The sequence below is a fragment of the Pestalotiopsis fici genome, assembly GCF_000516985.1.
Source record: "Pestalotiopsis fici W106-1 unplaced genomic scaffold PFICI_Scf_5, whole genome shotgun sequence".
Classification (NCBI taxonomy): Eukaryota; Fungi; Ascomycota; class Sordariomycetes; order Amphisphaeriales; family Sporocadaceae; genus Pestalotiopsis; species Pestalotiopsis fici.
In genome coordinates this window covers 1,493,077-1,512,342 of record NW_006917095.1, presented here as the reverse complement: position 1 = coordinate 1,512,342, position 19,266 = coordinate 1,493,077, and the positions used below count along the sequence as shown (strand labels likewise).

General features: G+C 49.4%; 6 protein-coding genes across 6 annotated transcripts; 3 read left to right on the top strand and 3 right to left on the bottom strand.

Annotated features, from left to right (window-relative positions):
• Positions 1–818: 818 nt before the first annotated feature.
• PFICI_07775 (uncharacterized protein) lies at positions 819–4,491 on the bottom strand (the record flags this gene model as incomplete). The annotated part of the gene is made up of 2 exons (XM_007836356.1): positions 819–930; positions 986–4,491. The coding sequence occupies 2 exons, from the start codon at positions 4,489–4,491 to the stop codon at positions 819–821; spliced, it is 3,618 nt and encodes a 1,205-aa protein (XP_007834547.1).
• Positions 4,492–7,614: 3,123 nt separating this feature from the next.
• On the top strand, positions 7,615–9,385 carry PFICI_07774 (uncharacterized protein; the record flags this gene model as incomplete). Its single annotated transcript, XM_007836355.1, has 2 exons — positions 7,615–7,829; positions 7,888–9,385. 2 exons carry the CDS (start codon positions 7,615–7,617, stop codon positions 9,383–9,385), a joined length of 1,713 nt encoding a protein of 570 aa, XP_007834546.1.
• A 1,187-nt stretch (positions 9,386–10,572) lies between these two features.
• On the top strand, positions 10,573–11,757 carry PFICI_07773 (uncharacterized protein; the record flags this gene model as incomplete). Its single annotated transcript, XM_007836354.1, has 1 exon — positions 10,573–11,757. The coding sequence occupies one exon, from the start codon at positions 10,573–10,575 to the stop codon at positions 11,755–11,757; it is 1,185 nt and encodes a 394-aa protein (XP_007834545.1).
• Positions 11,758–11,874: 117 nt separating this feature from the next.
• Positions 11,875–12,387, top strand: PFICI_07772 (uncharacterized protein; the record flags this gene model as incomplete). Its single annotated transcript, XM_007836353.1, has 1 exon — positions 11,875–12,387. One exon carries the CDS (start codon positions 11,875–11,877, stop codon positions 12,385–12,387), a length of 513 nt encoding a protein of 170 aa, XP_007834544.1.
• A 1,953-nt stretch (positions 12,388–14,340) lies between these two features.
• Positions 14,341–15,528, bottom strand: PFICI_07771 (uncharacterized protein; the record flags this gene model as incomplete). The annotated part of the gene is made up of 1 exon (XM_007836352.1): positions 14,341–15,528. One exon carries the CDS (start codon positions 15,526–15,528, stop codon positions 14,341–14,343), a length of 1,188 nt encoding a protein of 395 aa, XP_007834543.1.
• Positions 15,529–16,753: 1,225 nt separating this feature from the next.
• PFICI_07770 (uncharacterized protein) lies at positions 16,754–18,051 on the bottom strand (the record flags this gene model as incomplete). Its single annotated transcript, XM_007836351.1, has 4 exons — positions 16,754–17,114; positions 17,174–17,390; positions 17,477–17,849; positions 17,902–18,051. 4 exons carry the CDS (start codon positions 18,049–18,051, stop codon positions 16,754–16,756), a joined length of 1,101 nt encoding a protein of 366 aa, XP_007834542.1.
• Between the last annotated feature and the right edge of the window lie 1,215 nt (positions 18,052–19,266).

The following is a 19,266-nucleotide window of genomic DNA, read 5'->3' as shown; positions in this document are numbered from 1 at the left end:
GGAGCGCATATGTACGGACGGGATGCCCACACTAAGAAATGCGGATACCCCGGATTTCGGTTCCATGTTGAGTTTGGTGTGGAGAGATGCCGAGGCACGGTGGGCGTAACCGAGCGAGGGTCCTTCTACCTATCCTATCCCCATTCGTGTCAAGAAACACACACTTATAAGACAGGCCGCAATGGACTTGTCAAAACACCACATTTGCATTTTCAAATTCTCTTGAGGAGGTGCCGTTGAATATGGAGCCCCATACTGTAACGACTTTGGGATAATGTGCACTTCAGTCACCCGTGCCAAGAATTAAAAGAAGAAAAAACAAGCACCCTCAAAAGGCAGAAATGGACATATTACAAAATTGTATTCCTTCAAGTTCTTGTCTCACATTTATGCCGCTGTTGGTCATGGAATACAAGCTTTCGAATATACCGTGCCCCTACAATGGAGGCACGAATGGGGTATTCCAAGTCTCTAGTAGGCAAACCGTCTAATACAGCATCGCTATGAATCAACGCTGTCTATGTTATGTCGTATATGCAATCATCCATCTTTATGTTGGCCCGTCCTGATCTCGAGCGTATTGATGCACCTGAAGGCACTTGTTTCCAGAATACCATCCAGATTTAGTTTGAGAAGTATCTCTTCTGCTTGCCAACCTTGGCGTCTTCCACGGTATCTTGCAGGCGGCTACGAGGACCAGGGCTGCCACGCTTCGGAACTTGCAATGAAATGTTCCTGGATTGAGTCTGGGGCGATGTCGTTGGATCACCTTTGCAGCTCAGTTCCGGCTCTGTTCTCCTGTCCTGAACAGCGGCTTTCTATGCAACGCGACGACTAGGACTTCGGGACATTTTCCGCCTGGATCGATCCTGAATGATCTGTTGACTTGTAGCAGCATCGTACCCAATGATATGCATGAGGTAGAAAAGTCTACTCATAGAGTTAGTCACTACGACTCGGAGTTTATGATGGCTCGTTTACTCACTTGTCTTCGTTCGCCTCCCTCTCCTTTTGGTCTTCAAAGCGCTGCTGGCAATCCGCCCAAGTCATAGCACGTCGCTTGGGGGAAACGGTCTTGACTGTAAACTTGAAACGTCCAGACACCGGTCTATGATCGGAAACTCGGACTTCGTGTCTTCTGTAATCAAGTTGTTGAACTCTGCCAGAGCCTCTGTGAAGGAGGCGATCACACCATGCAGGAGAACGCTTCTTCTCGCTGGTGTCATAATTGTCCGTCCCTACATCATATTTATACGTTGGCGCGAAAGTGATTGGCATTTCCTCAAAAGCCCTCAGTTTGAAAGCCGGATTGCGTCGTCTTGCAACAAGCAGTTGATCTCTGTCGAGGAGCTTTGCGAGATTGTTGGCCTTGACGGCAGCAACCACCGTATCTCGTGACATTGTATCAATTCGGTAGTTTAGATCGCCGTTGAGCAGGCAGATCTCGTGATCCATGATCATGGACCCGTCGCCGCCGCCAACGTAACTGTCAATACGGATGCCCCCATCCCGCTCAACCGGTAGCAGGTTGCCTTCCAAGATGGCGGCGATATCGTTGTGACGACTGTTCGCCTGGGACTGACCAGCTGCTAGATGACAGTTGATGAAACACATTGAAGTATCATCGAGCACGAATCTGACAACAATTGCACCCTTGTTTCCGTGTAAACCCCCCATGCCTCGTTTGACATCTGCACTGCTCAGATTTCGGATGCGATCTCGTACCGTCGACTTGACAAATATGCAGGTGAATAAGCCGACCAAGGTGGACGAATGGAGCAGATGGTATAGACAGTCGGATGGCATGAAATCGTCCAAACTGCGAGCAAGAAAATCGCGCCAGTCGCGATACTGATGGCTCATGCGCTCCTGATCTGTCACAGCATCCTTCTTTTTAGACTTGAATAATCGTTTCGCGGTTGCCGTTTTATCTTCAAGATCAACCAATTCTTGAAATCCGAAAACCAGAATCTCTGGCGCGTCGCTCGATTGGAGGAGGTTTTGAATGAAGACGGAGTCTTGCTCCGAGTATCTGAGACTGCTTGGCGTAGAGGCACCTGCATTCCATGTCATGACCATTGCCCTAATGTCCTCGAATTCGCAGTACTGGGTGTCCAGCCGTTTCATCTCGTCCTCGATATAGTCCTCCTGAAGAAGTCCATCCCAGGCCTTCACGATGTTGTCGGCTCCCAGTGATATGACCTGCAGCCGATCCAACCGATAAAAGCTGGCTAGATCAGTCTGGAGCTTGAGCACGGGGCCATCGTGAGACTGCCAATCCTTCTTTACGACCCATGGCGATTGTTCGATATCGTAGACACAAACCTTGCCCGTGTTGTAGCCGGCCCATAATAAATTACCAGCACCTGCAAGGCAACTGATTTTGAATGGGCTTATATTGATCACACCGAGAGATGTGAAATCTTGCTGAGACCAGATGCTCACTTTTCCATCAGCATGGCCAAAGAACACCTTGTCTTTATGCGACTTGATCAATGCTCCTGACGTAACTTCCCCAGCCCCTTCTGCCACCATGGGGCGCATCAGGACCTGGACTTGCGTTCTGCCGTCGAGTGTCGGGGCAAAGACACGGATTTCTTTGCCCGTTGCGTGCCATATCTCATCGCCCACCAACATGGAGAAAGTGTGGCCTCTCGGGAGGCGGAAAGTTTGGTGAGGAGCATTATTCAAGTTTGGAGAACCTTCGCCGTCTGGGCCCCAAACGTGCAACCCACCAGACTCGTCCAATGTCCACATCTCATTGAAATGTCTGAAGATCTTGATGACCTCGCTTCGGCCGTGGGCAATGGATTTGTTGCCAACAATCGATGCTGTGGCAATATCGGCTTCCAATACCTCACCTAGATTATTTCCAATCCACAGGCGGGTCGCTTCGTCCTCGACACCAAGACCGCATTTGAAGGCTACTGCAGTGGCCTTGACGCCTTCTCCATGAGTGAAACTCATAAGGAGCTCCCCATCCAGTAGACTCCACACACGGGTCAGCGGGCCACTGGTACAAAGATATGGCCCGCAAACATCAATGATCCGGGTATCATATTTCGTATAAATTTCGTGCTGGCCCTTCTTGGCAAAGGGGGGCCGCCTATTGACTTGAGAAGCATCTGGAAACTGTGATATGGCTTGCGTTGGTAGTCTAGGGGTTGGAGTAGATGCCAAAGACTGAGTTGTCCTAGTGCTCCTGTCGACCACGGTACCACCTCTTCTTGGTGGTTCCCGGAATTCAGCGGGTGTACGGTCAGATGTCCTGTCCACGGTCATGGACCTTCCATGAGTACGAGTCGGCGGAGGAGCAAATTGTGGGTTCTGTGCTGAAGTTGGTGTCGAGACTGCTCGCTTAGATTGAGTAGATACTGCACTGTTGTCGGCATTTGCCAAGTTGTTTGAAGTAATTACGCCTGGCCGAGGTGGCCGGGGTGGCGGCCTCATCGCTCCAGATGGTGCTCTTGCCGGCTGTGCATCCATTACAGTATGAGGTCGGGAAGGCAAAGCTGGCGCTAGTGACGGCTCTGGAGCAGCAGAAACTACGCCTCGTCCACCGCCATTGACTTCTCTCCTTGCAGCTGTCGACGGATGCACCGGGGGCGGTTCAAATGGCACGGGCACAGTATTATTCCTGGCCATGGGTGGTATCTTGGCGGCCGGCTTCGTGGCGGGACGACTTGGAAGTCTGGGCGGTGACTGCTCGTGTTCTGGGCTGCTGGGCGGGCTATTGAACGGCGATTGCTCGGGGACCACGGCAGGCGCCTCGAGTCGGTGGGTGTCTAAGCTCAACAAGTGCGACAGTCGATTGCTGGGCTTTTCGGCGCGGTTGATCGGTGGCGGTACGGGCGGTCGACCTCTTGCATCTCCGTCCCGCTTTATTTCTCCGGAGCGTCTCGGCGGAGGAGGTGAAGGCGGCCCTGGAGTAGCGGAGAGCCTGGGCGATCGACGTGGCTCCAGGCCCGGAGTGTGAGGCTTGCTAGGAGGAGCACTCGGGATCTTGAATGTTCGCGGCGAGGACGCGACCGGAGTAGGGGGTGCTCTGGTCGGGTCAACAAGAAGCTGGCCATTTTCTGAGCCCAAAGTGGTGTTGGCTGCTACGCTTTTCGGCGGCGAGTGAGGAGGATCGATCAGGACCGCTGGGGGTGGCGGCGGCTTCATTGGTCTTGGGCTCATAGGAGTACCCGTTGTGTGAGTTATAGAAGCCGCGTCCAAGCCAGGCTTTGGAATCTGGAGTCCCGTAGGTTTCAACGCTTCCCTTGCCGGCTGGTTTCCTTCGCCTTGAGGTGTAGTCGTTCGGACAGGTCTCGTATCGGGCACTGGAGGGGGCTTCGGAGATGGCGATATGTTCCGCGGCGACGGTGTGACTGGTGAAGACGCTGTGCTGGTGGCATCACTCGGCTTGCCCATATTCTCGAAGCGCGCTCTTAGGGAAGAGACGGGCTTTAGCGACGAGCTGTCGGGCCCATCCTCCACTTGGCCGTCCATGTTGGGCAGTGGTTGTTTTACAATGCGTGTGTCGATGGAGGGGTCGTATATCCTATTCCCATTATACCCCGAGCGTAGAGAACGAGTGAGCAGCTCATCGAAGCGAGTTGAGAGGATTCTAAGTTGCCATTCAGATTGAACGAACGAGTAGCTTTTGAGATTGGTTTGTTGTGGTGTTGGGATTTTGGTTTGCGTAGGTTAGGGAGTCGTCAGCGACTGGGAGGCTGAGCAACACGGGTCCCTCAAAAGTATGGCGATCGTGGTCAAGGGAGGCGGGGCAGTCAGGCTTTGTGGGTGAATTGGTGTAGGTACTCGAGGGGGAAAACCCGATGCTGCTGAATGAGAATAATGAGATAGTGTCCAAGTTGAGACGAAAGGATGAATGGTACAAACAAGGTGGTTGATGATGAGGATTATGCCTTCAATTAGCCAACTGTAATATTTTCTTTTTCTTTTTGTTGTATTTTTGGGAGCTACAGTTCACTGGGAGTACAAATTGGTGAAAGTACTCCTGATAATGGTACGGGGTTTCCCAAGGGACGACACTCTGAGACGGAACAAAGGATAAGGTACCTCACCTAGCCTGAACTAGAAAGGCTGGGACACTGGATAATAAGGGGATGCGCCAAGCACCTATCAATGTACTTCTAGCAGCAGGCAGGTAAACACAGTCTTGTTGATCTGCTAATCACGTCTGGATCTGGCACCTAGAGTAGTCTTGTCTAATGTAGATACAGATATGCGAGTCTGTAAAAGTAACCTCGAGGGGGTCCTCAATCCGTCCCCATACCACGTTTAATCGTGCTTTAAATTGCTTGGCATTTTAAAAACTGTTTTAAGGCGCGGAAATCTCGACAGTCAAACGCAGATCGTGGCCAGGGGCTGATAGCGCGCATAGTAGCTGGGGCATAGAATTGCTACGTAAGCTCCTGACTGTTTAATGCCTGACAACAAAGACTTTCATACCTGTCCTGTCCGTCTCGAGGGCTGAGCTTTGGATTATTATTTTTTTCCCACAAGCATTCATCCTGACACGAAGACTTTGTGACAGCCAGCAAGAAGGGGCTTTGCCACATGTGCCATGAATCAAGCTCGTATGTTCAGACAAACACCTCTTTTTTTTTTCCCTTGAAGCGGGTCTCTACTAGTAATATAGATGGTTGGGCAACTTGACATGTTTTCAGCGGCACTTCAGGAACCAGCGTGCCAGGTACCTTGTCAGCGTGACGTAGCTGGTTTTCGTCGCCTTACCGTCCGCTCCCAATCACTGGCCAGGCCTCACTGGGCCTCCAAGTCCAGCTGCTCCCCTTTCCTGTGGGGCCGGCAGGTCATTCATTCGACAGGCGCTTCTAGCGCATAGCGTTCCTGGCAGCAGAGACTGGGAATTATTAGCTGGAGGCTGGAGCCCCGACAGCGAATGGGTTTTTGTGCCCAAGCTTGCCAGGTTGCTTGCCGTCGCGCTAAAGATGCAAAACAGTAGGGACTGCAACTCAGGCAGACAGCTGGAGAGCAGCTGCACACTGGTTAGCGGAAAATATCAGCTTGGTTACCTCAACACACTTGTCGCGATCCATCCAGTAACAAAATCCACCATTTTGTTAACCGGATATGATACCTATATTCTCATGCAGGAACTACCGTGAGCACATGGTCTCATTGCCCATTCGATTAGACGGTAACATCACTCACAACACCAGATCTATTTATATAGTTCTCAGCGATAAGACAGATATCGGTAGCAAGACACGTGAGATTATGAGCAAAGGTTCTCTTGGGTCATTATTTGTACTTTTTCTGATCGCGGCTTTTCGGGGATCAATTCAACCTCAATATTACCATGGAATCTGGGTCAGAAAGTTGAAAAGATAGGGCATGCCGCTTCATTTGTTCTCCAATATAATTGTGACGGGTCAATCTCAAATAGAGCTGGTGGGTTGTCTTCTATAATCATGTAGAAAACTCGAAGGAATACAGTCAGACAGCACTTTCAAACTGCCTGTATCAGAGTAGGAGAACCTGCGAGGCTGGTCTCTCTCTTCTCAAGATCATCATTTCTTACAATACTCAGGCAAAGCGACCGGGTGCCTCATACATGCGTTTGATGCGCTTAAAGCTATCATTGAAGCAAATATTCCGAGGCGGCAGGACTCCTTGTGCGAATAGTTTCACTTTACAAGCAAATTTCACGAGCCTTTCTCTTAGCGGTCTCAATCCGCCTGTTCCAGCTGACTCAACATCACCTTATCATACATAGAGATGATAGGTTTCCTCAACCTTGACAACCACGATGTGTGGTAATGTGAGGGTGTGTAACACAAGCCAGAGCCGCATTAACGACTCACTTGCCAACCAAGTTTCTGTTCATTTCTCGCGATGCGATATTGTCGGCAGATATGCCATCGTCATGTGATCGAAAAACTCATGACCTGGCTATGTAGCAATTTCTAGTCTTACAGAGAGAATCTCCACTATCCGCGTATCGTAGGTGGGTGCATGCACATGATGTACAGCAGAAGTCCATGGATTCATCTCGTGCGCGACGGGACTCAAAGGCTCATAACGTAGGCGAAAAAGTCAGGTCGTTCAACTCGCCTACGACTGGCGGACCAACCACTCAACCTGTGCAATTACTTCAAAAGGTAAGAGAGAGGAAAAAGAAAACAGGTGTAGGATTGCTAGGAATAAATTTGCCAAGTATCGACACCGCGGAGAAGTGTAATAAAAGCCAAGAAGTATATGGTAGGCAAGTAATCAGGCTGCAACAAGCGACTTTAATTCAATTGGTGACATGCTCGAGACAAGGCTGTAATTCCAGGTCATGGTTGCATTATCTCCCTTTTCCTTTTCCTTTCTTTCTTTCCATTGGTTCAGCCGGGGACACGAGGGCAGGATTGAGTCACACGTCCCAACCCAGCCTCACTGCAGATAAGTATGGGGGCATAATTTCTCCAATGCAACCGTCGTCGAATCATATGTGAGGTGGGTACATCGAAGTAAGTACCTACCTAGGTTAGTATATATAAAGGCATTGGAGTTGTCTTATGCATTTCAAAGCCCCACGGGCCATTTACCTCCCGGCGCTTACAACTTCCCCAACCCACCCGACCTCGCAACTTTGTCGTGATGCGGTTACTAGAAACAAGCACTTTAAAAATACACGAGTTTCAGGGCAGCTTCGAAGATGACTACGCGATTTTATCCCATACATGGGGTCTGGAAGAATGCACTTTCCAGCAACTGGAGCAACCCAGTGGCGCCGCTCTCAAAGGCTACGAGAAAATAAGGCTGTGTTGCCAACAGGCACAGCGTGACAATATCAAATGGGCTTGGGTGGATACGTAAGTTGCCCCAAGACAACACATGCTCAGGAACTATAGCTGATTGAACTGGCTGTAGTTGCTGTATCGACAAGACCAGCACTGCCGAGCTTTCGGAGTCAATCAACTCCATGTTCCTGTGGTACCAGAAGGCCAAGATATGCTATGCATATCTTGATGATGTCAACGACGTATCTGAACTCGCACGCAGCAGGTGGTTTTCTAGAGGTTGGACGTTGCAGGAGCTAATTGCCCCCAAATATGTCAACTTCTATTCCACCAACTGGGACTTCCTTGGAAACAAAAATGATCTACGGGACGACCTAGTCACCATCACGAGCATACCGCAAGATGTTTTATCAGGTGCAAGTGAATTTCGGCACGCATGTATTGCCACCAGGATGCGATGGGCCGCCAATCGCCAGACCACGCGCCTCGAGGATTTGGCATACTGCCTCATGGGGATTTTTGACGTCCAAATGCCACTGCTTTATGGGGAAGGCAAGCGGGCCTTTACGCGGCTGCAGCAAGAAATTATGAAAGGCTCGGAAGACCAGTCCCTGTTTGCTTGGGGTCTGTCCGAGTCACCCTACTCAACCGAACAGCTTCAGCATGCCCTCTCTATCGACGAGACATATGGCCTCCTTGCTGATTCACCTCGAGACTTCTTGTTGGCGGCCGAGGTCGAACCCATGCGCAGCAAACAACAGTCCAATTCCACGTCAAAAGCGAGCACAAGTGTACAAATTGACTTGCCCGTTGCTCAGATCGCCGGTAGACAAATCGCAATTCTTGCTTGTACAATATCCAAACGCCATGGAACATATCTTGGCTTTCATCTGAACCATTGGGATAAGTTCTATACGTCACGTGGTGGGGCACTCTTGGCCATTCCAGCCCATGGTTGGGTTACGAGCCGGGTCATGACACTGGAAATGAGAGAGGTCAGCAGTGGCCTGCCCCGAACACGACCGCCTACTATTAGAATTGTACTTAAACCTGAACCCCCGTCAGAAGGCTTCCGCTCTACACACGATGGCTTCCGCTACTATAAGAAACCCGAGATCCATGTTCTACAAGGTGGATCGTATGTTGCGCAGCAAGATGTGATCGTGCCACATTACGACTCTGGTCCTAGTGCTGTGATGATCTTTGAATCCAGTGAATGGATACGTGCTTTTAACGAGGGTCATGGCAACTGGACAGGACCTCCAACAGGATTTGCACTCACTATTGGAGTAGACCCACGGCCTTGGGTTGCATTTGTGCCTATTCTACATCCAGACTATGCGCCAGGCCAGTTCGATCACCTTGCAAATTTGAACCCGGAATTTATCAAGTTCTGCATGACAAAATCCACATTACTCGAGACACTGTCAAGAAAAGAGGGTATCACAGGGTTCTTGGCATCTCGAGCTGAGGAACTTGAGCTGTTGTTGGATAAATGGACGTATGACCGTGCTAATAAAGCAGGTTCGATATACTACAATAAGATCACTCTAAGGGTTTCCTTTAGAGATGTCCCGGACGAAGCCTTCGTCGATTCAGAGGTTCTTATTCGAATACGTGAAGAGTAACACCAACCAAATTTGAGTCGAAATCACAAAGTTTCGGCCCAATAGCTAGTCCAGCAATGCGATGATAGCCATCGAATCCCATAGCCTTAATACTCAAGAGCCTTATGAATTACATGGATATGTGGGTAGCTTGTGGCAGCGCCTCACCAAACATTCAATGCCACAATCGTGAAGATTAAGGCATATGCAGCAAAAGCATCTATCAGAGAGTCGAACAAATAATGTAATTTAGGGAACTCTTCCGTCACTGATTCTGATTTTACGATCTCGGGGTTTCAGCCTTGGAAAGTCACTGGAAATATTTCCCGAGACTCGATGCTTGTATATCAATAATTATCCCAGCTTAAACAATTAATCACTTCCACTATGGAGTACTAGGGAGATTAACAACACCTCACCCTATCTACGGACCAATCGTCGTGGGCTCGAAATCATGGGGCAGAGCAATAGTTAAAACCTTTGCGACTTGCGCAACCTGCGCACACGGCGTAATGCTGCGATAAGGGGGGTTTGGACAATTGTTTTTTTTTTTTTTTTTTTTTTTTGGTAGGAAAACCGACGCGAATGAGGCTCGCTATTGGGAGTTGGTACCACAGCGGCTTAGTTCATATGAGGAACATTGTGTGGGAATTGAACGAAGTAGCACATCGGTATGGATGAAGGGGGGATTATCCCGATAGAAAACCCCCGTCAATCGCGCCTAGGTTGAGCGGCGAGCCAACTGCCCTGGCAATTTGTATCTTGATAAAATCTTCTGCTTCATTCATAAGTACTTCACTGCAACCGATGGGGCTTGTGTCTGGCAACCTCGCGACAGTGGGAGGCCTTGGTAAAGTGCTGTAGCAATCCTTTGGCAAGCCACTGAATCCTTCCGAGGTTGTATCATTCATGGTGGTCACTTGTGCAGGGATTCGACAGATATCACTGCACCGTCTCGGCAGCACTTGAAAGACCTCTGCCGCTCCCATTTCTGCCGGATCTGACCGCCTCTGTGCTTCAGGTCAGCCCTCGCGTGTAGAGCGACAACATGCACTAGAGTCGCCTCTATGAACGTCATTCGATGGTTATTCTATTCATCGTTGATTTGTCTGTTGCTGGCGCTTTGCTTGATTTGATGCCATTGCCCCCCATTAGTCTGTCACATGCTAGCGGCACGCTTCTGCTATAGCCTATAAGCATCATCTCCAATGCGGCTTTTGAACACAAAAACTTTACTATTAGAACAAATTCAATCAATTGGCACGACAAGATATGCTATACTTTCTCACACCTGGGGCGACGATGAAGTGCTTTTCGAAGACATACCAAAGCGCAAAAGTCTGTTTGGCTGCAATTGGAAAAAGAAGGGAGGGGCCTACAAGGTGATCAAGACTGCGGAACGGGCACGACAGGATGGGCTCGACTATGTCTGGATCGACACGTGCTGCATTGACAAGAGGAGCAGCGCCGAGCTCTCCGAGGCTATCAACTCCATGTTCAAGTGGTACGCTCTCGCCACTGTTTGCTATGCATACCTGTCCGATTATGTCGCAGGACGTTCCACGGACGACGTTGACCCCTGGGAGCGTCAGCGTCCTCCGCGAGAGGACAAATTCGCGTCAAGCAGATGGTTTCGGCGAGGGTGGACGTTGCAGGAGCTAATTGCCCCGAAACAGCTCATCTTTTATGATAGGCATTGGGAAACGGTGGGACTGCGTGCCGAAATGGCTACGTATATCTCGGGTCTCACTTCCATCGACTCCAACATTCTCGTTTCCATGCAAAATCGCGGCCCACGGATGTTGCATCTCGTGTTGGAGAGATACAGTATCAGCCAGAAAATGTCATGGGCAGCAAACAGAGAAACGGCAAGGGAGGAAGACATAGCCTACTGTTTATTGGGAATATTCGATGTCAACATGCCTCTTTTGTATGGAGAGGGCCCCAAGGCTTTCAAACGACTTCAGGAGGAGATTTTGAAAAAGTTTAACGACCCGTCAATATTGGTGTTTGATAGAAGCCTCAATTGGGGCTCAAGCACCTTGTTGGCACCGTCACCTCGTCCTTTCAGCACGGAAGCACCATTATACACCAATCCAGAAGAGGTACATGCCGTGCAATTGACGGAAGCTGGCCTGAAAATCGACATGTTCATGTGTCCCTTGACAGATGTCAAGGGAAACGTATCTGAGAATGACCATTTTCTAGGAATTCTGGATTGCTTCTTTGATAAAAAGTGCTTGGCAAGGACAGCCATCGTCTTGGTGGACATAGACGGGGTCTACTACTTGTACCCTGATCTCGGCGCATACATTTTGGCCCCAGGAGATGAATCCCATGCTTTTATTTCCCCGGTTTTGGGTACCCGCACAAGCGGCTGGGCGACTCGTTAAGTGGCCCATATGGCATAATCCCTTTCTCGAACTGCACATTATACTAATTGTATGGTAGTGGATATCGATATAAACAAGGCCCAAAGGCAGACCATAACTATACGCGATACTGCCCGAATGGCACCTATGCGCATACACAAACCCAAGACCTACCCGCTCCGACTACGTCCGATTGTCCAAAATACCCCCAAATATGCTTTCGGTCCATCCAGCCCTGAAACTACAAACCATTCCATACCAGACGAAGGTGTGATTCGAGACGTCCCTTGGGGCCGCATCAGATCCCAGATCTGGATCGTAGACACGACCCAGCCTGACCCAAACCACGCCTTGTTACTCACCACCGGCACTGGCCGGAGCAGAAACCCGCGTTACTTCCACTCATCTATACCGAACATATCTTCCATGATTGATGAAATGTCACCAGAGCTGGACCCGGATGAAGTCACGGAAAAGTTGGCCCATCGGCTTTGTGATGTAGATGGACAGAATGTGTCCCTCATCGGATGCGCGCGGTTTGTGGTGCTCGAGAATGGTGACAGGGTCACCACAAAGCTCGTAGAGTCCTGTTTCTTGGGGACTACGCTGTACGATATCCACGTGAAAGTCGACTTTAATGGAGAATTTTGACCCCGCGACTTGACTTTCAGATCAGGAGCCGGTCCTTTTTATCTTAATCTTTGCTAGTAGCAGACCACCGTTCAGTGTGCTCGGTGTGACGAATGAAGAGCTTAAAGACATGTATAAGTTTAGTTCAATCCGCTTGTTTGTGATAAATACCTAGTCACCAGGGCCACGAAAGAGTTGAGAGCTGGGTCAAACCCAATTGTTTTACAATCTCATAAAGCGCTCAATCTGTCTGGTGACAGACATAACTAGCCAAGTTTTGCTACAATATCAGGAGATCATTCACATACTTACATATTTACTTACTAAAACAGCGAGTTCCTATCTTGGTGCCAAGACATGCCTGTCGAACTGCCCACTGACCATAATCAAGAAGTCATACCTGCCTGCAACATCCTCATCTCAGTGTCGAAGATTCAACAACAGAAGATAACAAATTCCATGTCGATGCAACATTCAACAAAGTTCCACAGCTGGCAAAATCAGGTACTCGCTCAAAAGATGCGACGTATCATTGAAGGAACTTCGCAGTGTCCCTGAGTGACTTTATTGACAAAATCCTCTAGTTGAGAAATTGAAATAACGGCAATGACATGTGGAATCCTTCGAGGGGACGCTTTTCGTCGCTCTGATGAAAGTCATGCCACTCCATGAGGACCTGGTCAACCAGATCGAGCTCTTCTTACCATTGAAGGATTCGCCGCTTAACCACTTTCTCTACTTGCCATGTCTTGTTCTCGGTGCATATCCTGAAAAAAGAAATGCAATGGTAAGGAGCCCCGTATAGAGTATATATATTTAGAGGTTGTAGCGTTAATCAGTTGGTTTATAGCCTCGGCGTATAGAGATCCCATTACTAATCCCATTACTAACCATCTACGTAGTATGATAAAAAAAAAACAGGTTGCAATTGTAACCGCCTTGCGAGGCTCGCCCCGCTACTACACCCGCCGCTAATGCAGTGTTTTCTTAGGGTACCTTGATGGATTTACCTCCCTCCACATTGAGCCCGGCAGTGGACTGCCAGCTTGCATTCACTGGGAATTGGTTATCTGACCCCCGTGTAACGTTTGGTGGCCTTTGGTTGGACCAGCTCCGATCCTCCCAATTTTGCACGCCTGCATGGAATCTAGTCGCGAAGGATTCGATACCTAGATCTCTTGGAATTGATATCGTGCTGCGCCTCCCCCTCACGAGAGGTTGGGCTTGCCCTCCCCTTCCCCCAATAGCTTTCAAATGCTAGTGTAATCGAGGTCATCACTGTCCATTTTGGTGGAGATATGACATTGCAATGCGCCCATCATATCCCTAGCATCATCCGCACCCGCACTGATTACATACTGATTGCAAAGCGCAATGCCACTTTGCGGCCGATGCTGGCAAGTTCCTCACAGGCAGTGTCGTCAATGTGTGACTGGGATCATTCAATAGATCTATGTATCAAAACGGCACACGCAGGTAATTTTACTATGTACTTGTATTGGTGGAGGCTCAGTAGATGGGGTCTCCAAGGGTCTGGTGTTAGTCAGTACACAGTAGAAGGATGGAGCCGATAAGCAGCACTGCTTGGTACTACACTGTTTTTGCACGAGCCCCAATCTTATTGTACGTACGATACACAGTAGATATTCTCGAGTGCACTCCATATCCAGGCATGGAGCATTGATGGTGACGTCTGGCCCTGGTCTCTGTTTATTTTTATTCCTCTTTTCCCCAGCGCGCTTTGCCATCTTAGGGCCTTTGCAGCCCTATCGCGGGCCGAACCTCCTGGCAAATCAAAGCCTTGGAGTATACTGCCTACCCACCGGATCGTCCCCATCACAGCATCGCACCCATGTCGTTGGCATCACATGAAATCATTGTTTTTGCCTCATCGTCGGCAATGCCAAGTAGATTCGAGTTATTCTACCGATCCATTCCCAGAGCACGAAAGCCAACAGGTCGTGTTGCTACAGACTACACCAGCTCCGCCTCAATCAGACTCTCCGAACCCATCTCAAACGTATACACCTGCTTTATCTTATACCCAGCCCGATCAAGGATCTTTTCCCAGTCATTGTGCGTACGCTCTCTCATTGCACCGAGCACCATCATCAAATGGTCCATCGACGTGATTGGCCAGGACGCATTGTGTTCCGGCACCACGAGCTCATTGATCAATACAGTCGAGTACCCGGACTTGAGTGCAGGCTTTAGCTGTTCCAGAATCTTAACACAATCCTCATCGTCCCAGTCGTGAAGCACCGAGTGCAGATAGTAGGCCCGGGCGTGCTTCACAGGTTGAGGCGTGAAGAAGTCGTGACCCATGGGCTCGAATGCATCCGCGGAATCGGTGACCGTAGATATCACCTGAGGTTGATCTTGTAGAACGAGCTTGCCTGGTAGATTGGGGTGTTTCGCTTTGAGTTCTTGTAAATCGTGGCCGATGCCGCCACCGACATCTACGAGCAGTACATCGCTAATGTCGGAATTGAAATTGGCGAGGCGCTCCGAGATGGGGAAGAAGCCCGGGTCAACCCATGACGGCTTCCCAGCGCGGTATGCTGACATGTAATTGCTGAAGATTTGGAGGTAGGGTGGGTTTTGATCTAGCCAAGCAAAAAAGGGCAGCTGGGTTTTGTGGGCACTTTGGAACGGTCCATTGGCTAACTCGGTAGGGAGTTTATAGTCGGTGTTCTTGAGATACTCGGGCAAGTGGCGGAAGGATGGACCGGCCACGTCGTAGGTGTAGATGATACCGTCCCGGTATTTCGACTCTGTCAGGGCGGTGCTCAGTGGTGTAGCAATATACCCATTCTCGTTTTCCCCAATCACGTTCATGGCGGCAAGATGCTTTAGGATTCGGGAGATCAAAACCGGATGAGCACCTGATTCCTTGGCGACTTGCTCCGCGCTCAGGCCCTGAGAGCCGCCGTCCTTTAGGAGCTCAAAGACCTTAAGCTCAACAGCCGTGCGACAATGAGCAGCCCTCGCTGGTTCAGCCCAGCCCATTCGCTGGATAGCCTCGCTCGGGAGTTCCAAGCTTGCAATCAAGGCATGGCTTAGATTTAGAAGCTGCTCTCGAGCTCCAGGCTTTTTCTCGGCGTAGGCAGAGCCTACGGCCTGCAGCTGTGCGAGGATTTGGTCGGGTTGTAAAGAAGCCATGCTGAAGATTGCTGATGTTGGAAGATTGGGACTATGCTGTAGTCGGACTATGTTGTGTTGGCAAGGGAGGGATCCTGGAGGTAAATATCATCAGGTCATGAGCAATCCAAGGCTGATGCTGACTGGGGAGTAGCGAATGATGACGTACCAGATTACCAAGTGTTTGCAAACAATGAATCGAATAATCAAAACGCTGGAGTGTGCGGAAGTGCGAGTTATGCCTGTTCCACTGCCTGCCCGAGTGAGACGAAACATGAAAGTGTTAAACACACAGCCTGCACACAGCCTGCCAGCTTAGGTATTACAGGTACATAGGTAGGGTCTGCAAAGTCCCCTGCAGCCGAGACTTCCATCTGCAAACCAGTGCCGGAAAGTGCTCTGCCGGAGGTAAGGTGAGGTTACCAACCAAGCACCTGGCAGGCTGATCGCTACTGCTGTACCCTACGCATCAAAGTGGTGTATGTATGCACGTAGGTGGTCGGTTGGTAATCTACTCCATAAATTTATTCTTGTTGGTGGTGCCACCTGCTGTGATGAGGGGTCTCAAGCTGCATGCTAGGTCCTACCTTGATGCACAAAGTACCTATAGCATTTGCAGTGAAGGCAGGGCGGGGTTGAGGGAGCTGCCGAGTGGGTGCCCCCCGCCGTGGGACTTTTGGGGGCCCTTGTACTTCTATGGTGGGCTGCTGTGGGTTGCGTTTTTTAACGGGAATACGACATGCAAAACTAGGGGAATAGAGCAAGGCAATAGAGAGATAGAGAGAGAGATGAATAGAGACACCCGACGAGAAGGGTAAACAAAATTTGTGCCTCTCTATCTGTACGTGTATGTTTGCATTATTCGTTGCGTCTGTTGGTGAAACTTTATCTACGAGAATTATAGCTTGTGATCTGTAACATGCCACTACCAATGTTCACACATATATCTAGTAGTCTAGTGTAATATGAATATGATATTATTTGATACTGTAGTAAACAGCAGAGTATTTATAAAGTGTCCTTTTTTTTTTTTTTACGGCGAATGATATTTGCCTACATGGACAACCACGGCTTCTAACTTCAGTGGGCAGGGTAGAGAGAGAGAGAAAGAGAAGATCCACCATTGCAAGATGTAATCATGTCTTCCAAATTCGGGACGCCTAACGGAGAACGACATATCGCTCTCTTTCCACCTCCATCCCTTCCTCTCTCACTCTATTTTCCCCCTCTGCGTGTCTTGTGGCACCTATACCATCGTGGATGTGGTTCCTTTTCGGGGCCCATCATCGATATGGGTCACGGAATGTGTAATGTCTGTGGTGCGCCAAATGGCAGTCTCCGAATCGTTTGACCTGCGAGGCGCCGCGTCACTGTTCTTGGTGACATGGATTGAATTTTGGTTTCCCGACATCTCGTGTTGCCCATAGTAAGAGTTCTGGTCATTATTGCTGCTTCGGATCAGCGATTTCTTGGAGCTGAGCCTGCCGCTGAAGAGAGAGCGGAAGAGCCCACGTCCCTCTGAAGCTGGCTCCCTCTTGAATGCGTGGTGGAAGAATGGTCGCAGCGTCGGCATGCATGCAGCAATGATGATGACATTTGCTTCGACACTAGAATCATAAATTAATACTCAATAGATAAGGACAACAGGTTTGGACATAATGCTTACATGGCCCAGATGATCAAATCGACCGACCCATAGGTAAAGTCAGTGAGGTCGTCCAGCTCATTGAGCTTTGTCGTCTTCACAATCGCGCAGATGGCGGCAAACAGCGTGCACAGCATCAGGAAGCAAAGTCCGACCTTGGTCTTGGTTGGGAGTTTCAAGCCCCAGAAAGCTAGAGAAGGTACAACACCGAGGATTATGTCGGTGAGTGCCGTGTATGCTGTTGTGGTCATTAGCAATCATACCTTCTCTGCGCGCATGCGCCCGTGTGAGTGAGTGAGGGTGGTGGGTGGAGGCGAAACTTACCGCCAACGAAATACGAGTAGCGCGACACAGTTCCTGCGGCAAGACAAGTGTGCGGGACTGTTGGGTTCCAGAGGGATTCCGTGGGAGTGCATTGCGTGAAGAGAAGCACACATGATATTCCAGCAATGACGCACTGGGATATCGCGAGCAGGTACAGTGCACCGGCACGCAGCCTGTTGGGCGGGAGCACATGGTTCACCAGTATAGCCACTGAAATGTTTGGAAAGCTATATGCCATGATGCCGAAAGGGTTTCCTATAAAGTTGACCTTCATGACGAGGCTTAGTCGCTCCGTAGGAATATCGATGGCATGTTTCCCCATGCCAATAGCGACATCATAAGTGAAGATCGAGGTGCAAATAACAATAAGAACCTAATCGTTCATTAGCGATCAACGTGATGTCGACACAAACCAGGCTGCATACAAGTGATATCAGAATGAAGAAGTCATCCCAAGTCAGGCCGCGCAGGATGTGCGCACGTGTAATGACCTTCAAGGTGACGGTGATGATAGCAAGAGCTGTGAAAACCCAGATGATAGCCAATAGTTCTGGCCCCCGATCCTCTGTAGCCATCTTTGCTTATAGTGAGGATAAGCCTGCAAGTCTTGATGTTGTGGCGTGAGGTCGAGATGGTTGAATCTCAGCTGTATTCACCTTGATTCGGTTGATTGGGGGTTATTATTTCTCATGTAGTGCAAAGACAGAGGAAGGGGCGGTAGAAGTCAAGTTGATGATGATGATCAAACTAAGGTTTTTTCTTCTTCTTCTTCTCTTCAAGGACGGATCAGCAAATTAGCAGCCATAACAGGATTCCATCAAAGGGCCCGCAGGAGTGGGCGTCGAATCCTCCTGTCTGGGTATTGTCTGGCCTGCATGTTGAAGAAATGCAAGTTCGCTTATCAGAGCTGAAGGATGCAAAGACGTAAATGCCGCGGTCGCCCGTCATACCACATCGGAAAAGGTGTGTGTCAGCATTGGTGCATTGCTGACTTGTATCACTGGAGAATTATTACCTATAGCAGCTTGTTAATCCAGCAAATAGGACAAGAAAGCAGACGAACAGCACATTTGCCAGCCCAGGGACTCCACTCTTACACTCCATAAACCCCAGTCACTTTGAGTGCTCCAGGATTGGTTGCAACGCTATACCCACGATTGTGCATATGCGGCGCTGCTGCACAGTAATCCTCCAGACTCAGGATGATGCGATGTGCAGCACCCTAAACCGGATGTACCGGGTCTAGTCTAGTCATCATTATCTGATGATGTGATAATTCCCCAAAAAAGAAATACCCAACCAAAGTGGGAAATGGATCCGAGGGTCCTAATCGTAATCTATAACGACAACAGCAACCAGCTCTACCACTAGTAACCAACTGGAATGGACATGTTCAACTAATTTATTCCGTCTTCAGCATAATGGCATGTCGTCGTGCCACGGAGGATGTCCCAATTCGTCTTTGAGGCCGCTTTTGAAAAAAGCTAAGGATGACTGCAGAGGATGGCGCCAGTGAAATTGCAATTGTGCACCCGCGCCACTTCTTGACCAACATTCGAGATAACATGCACATGACTGCAAACTTCCTTTATCAATATACGAGGAGGAGAACAGGGGCCCATGGGCTGTTTTTACAGGCAATTATGCATTTGGAATTTGATGCTTACTATGGTAGCAGACGTACATAGCAGAATCCTGATTGGGGTATTCTGAAGTCTTGGCCCATCCAGGTGCAAGTTGTGCTTTCAAGCTTTTCAAGTTGTATGATCGCGCTATTGGGAGGCCCCCCC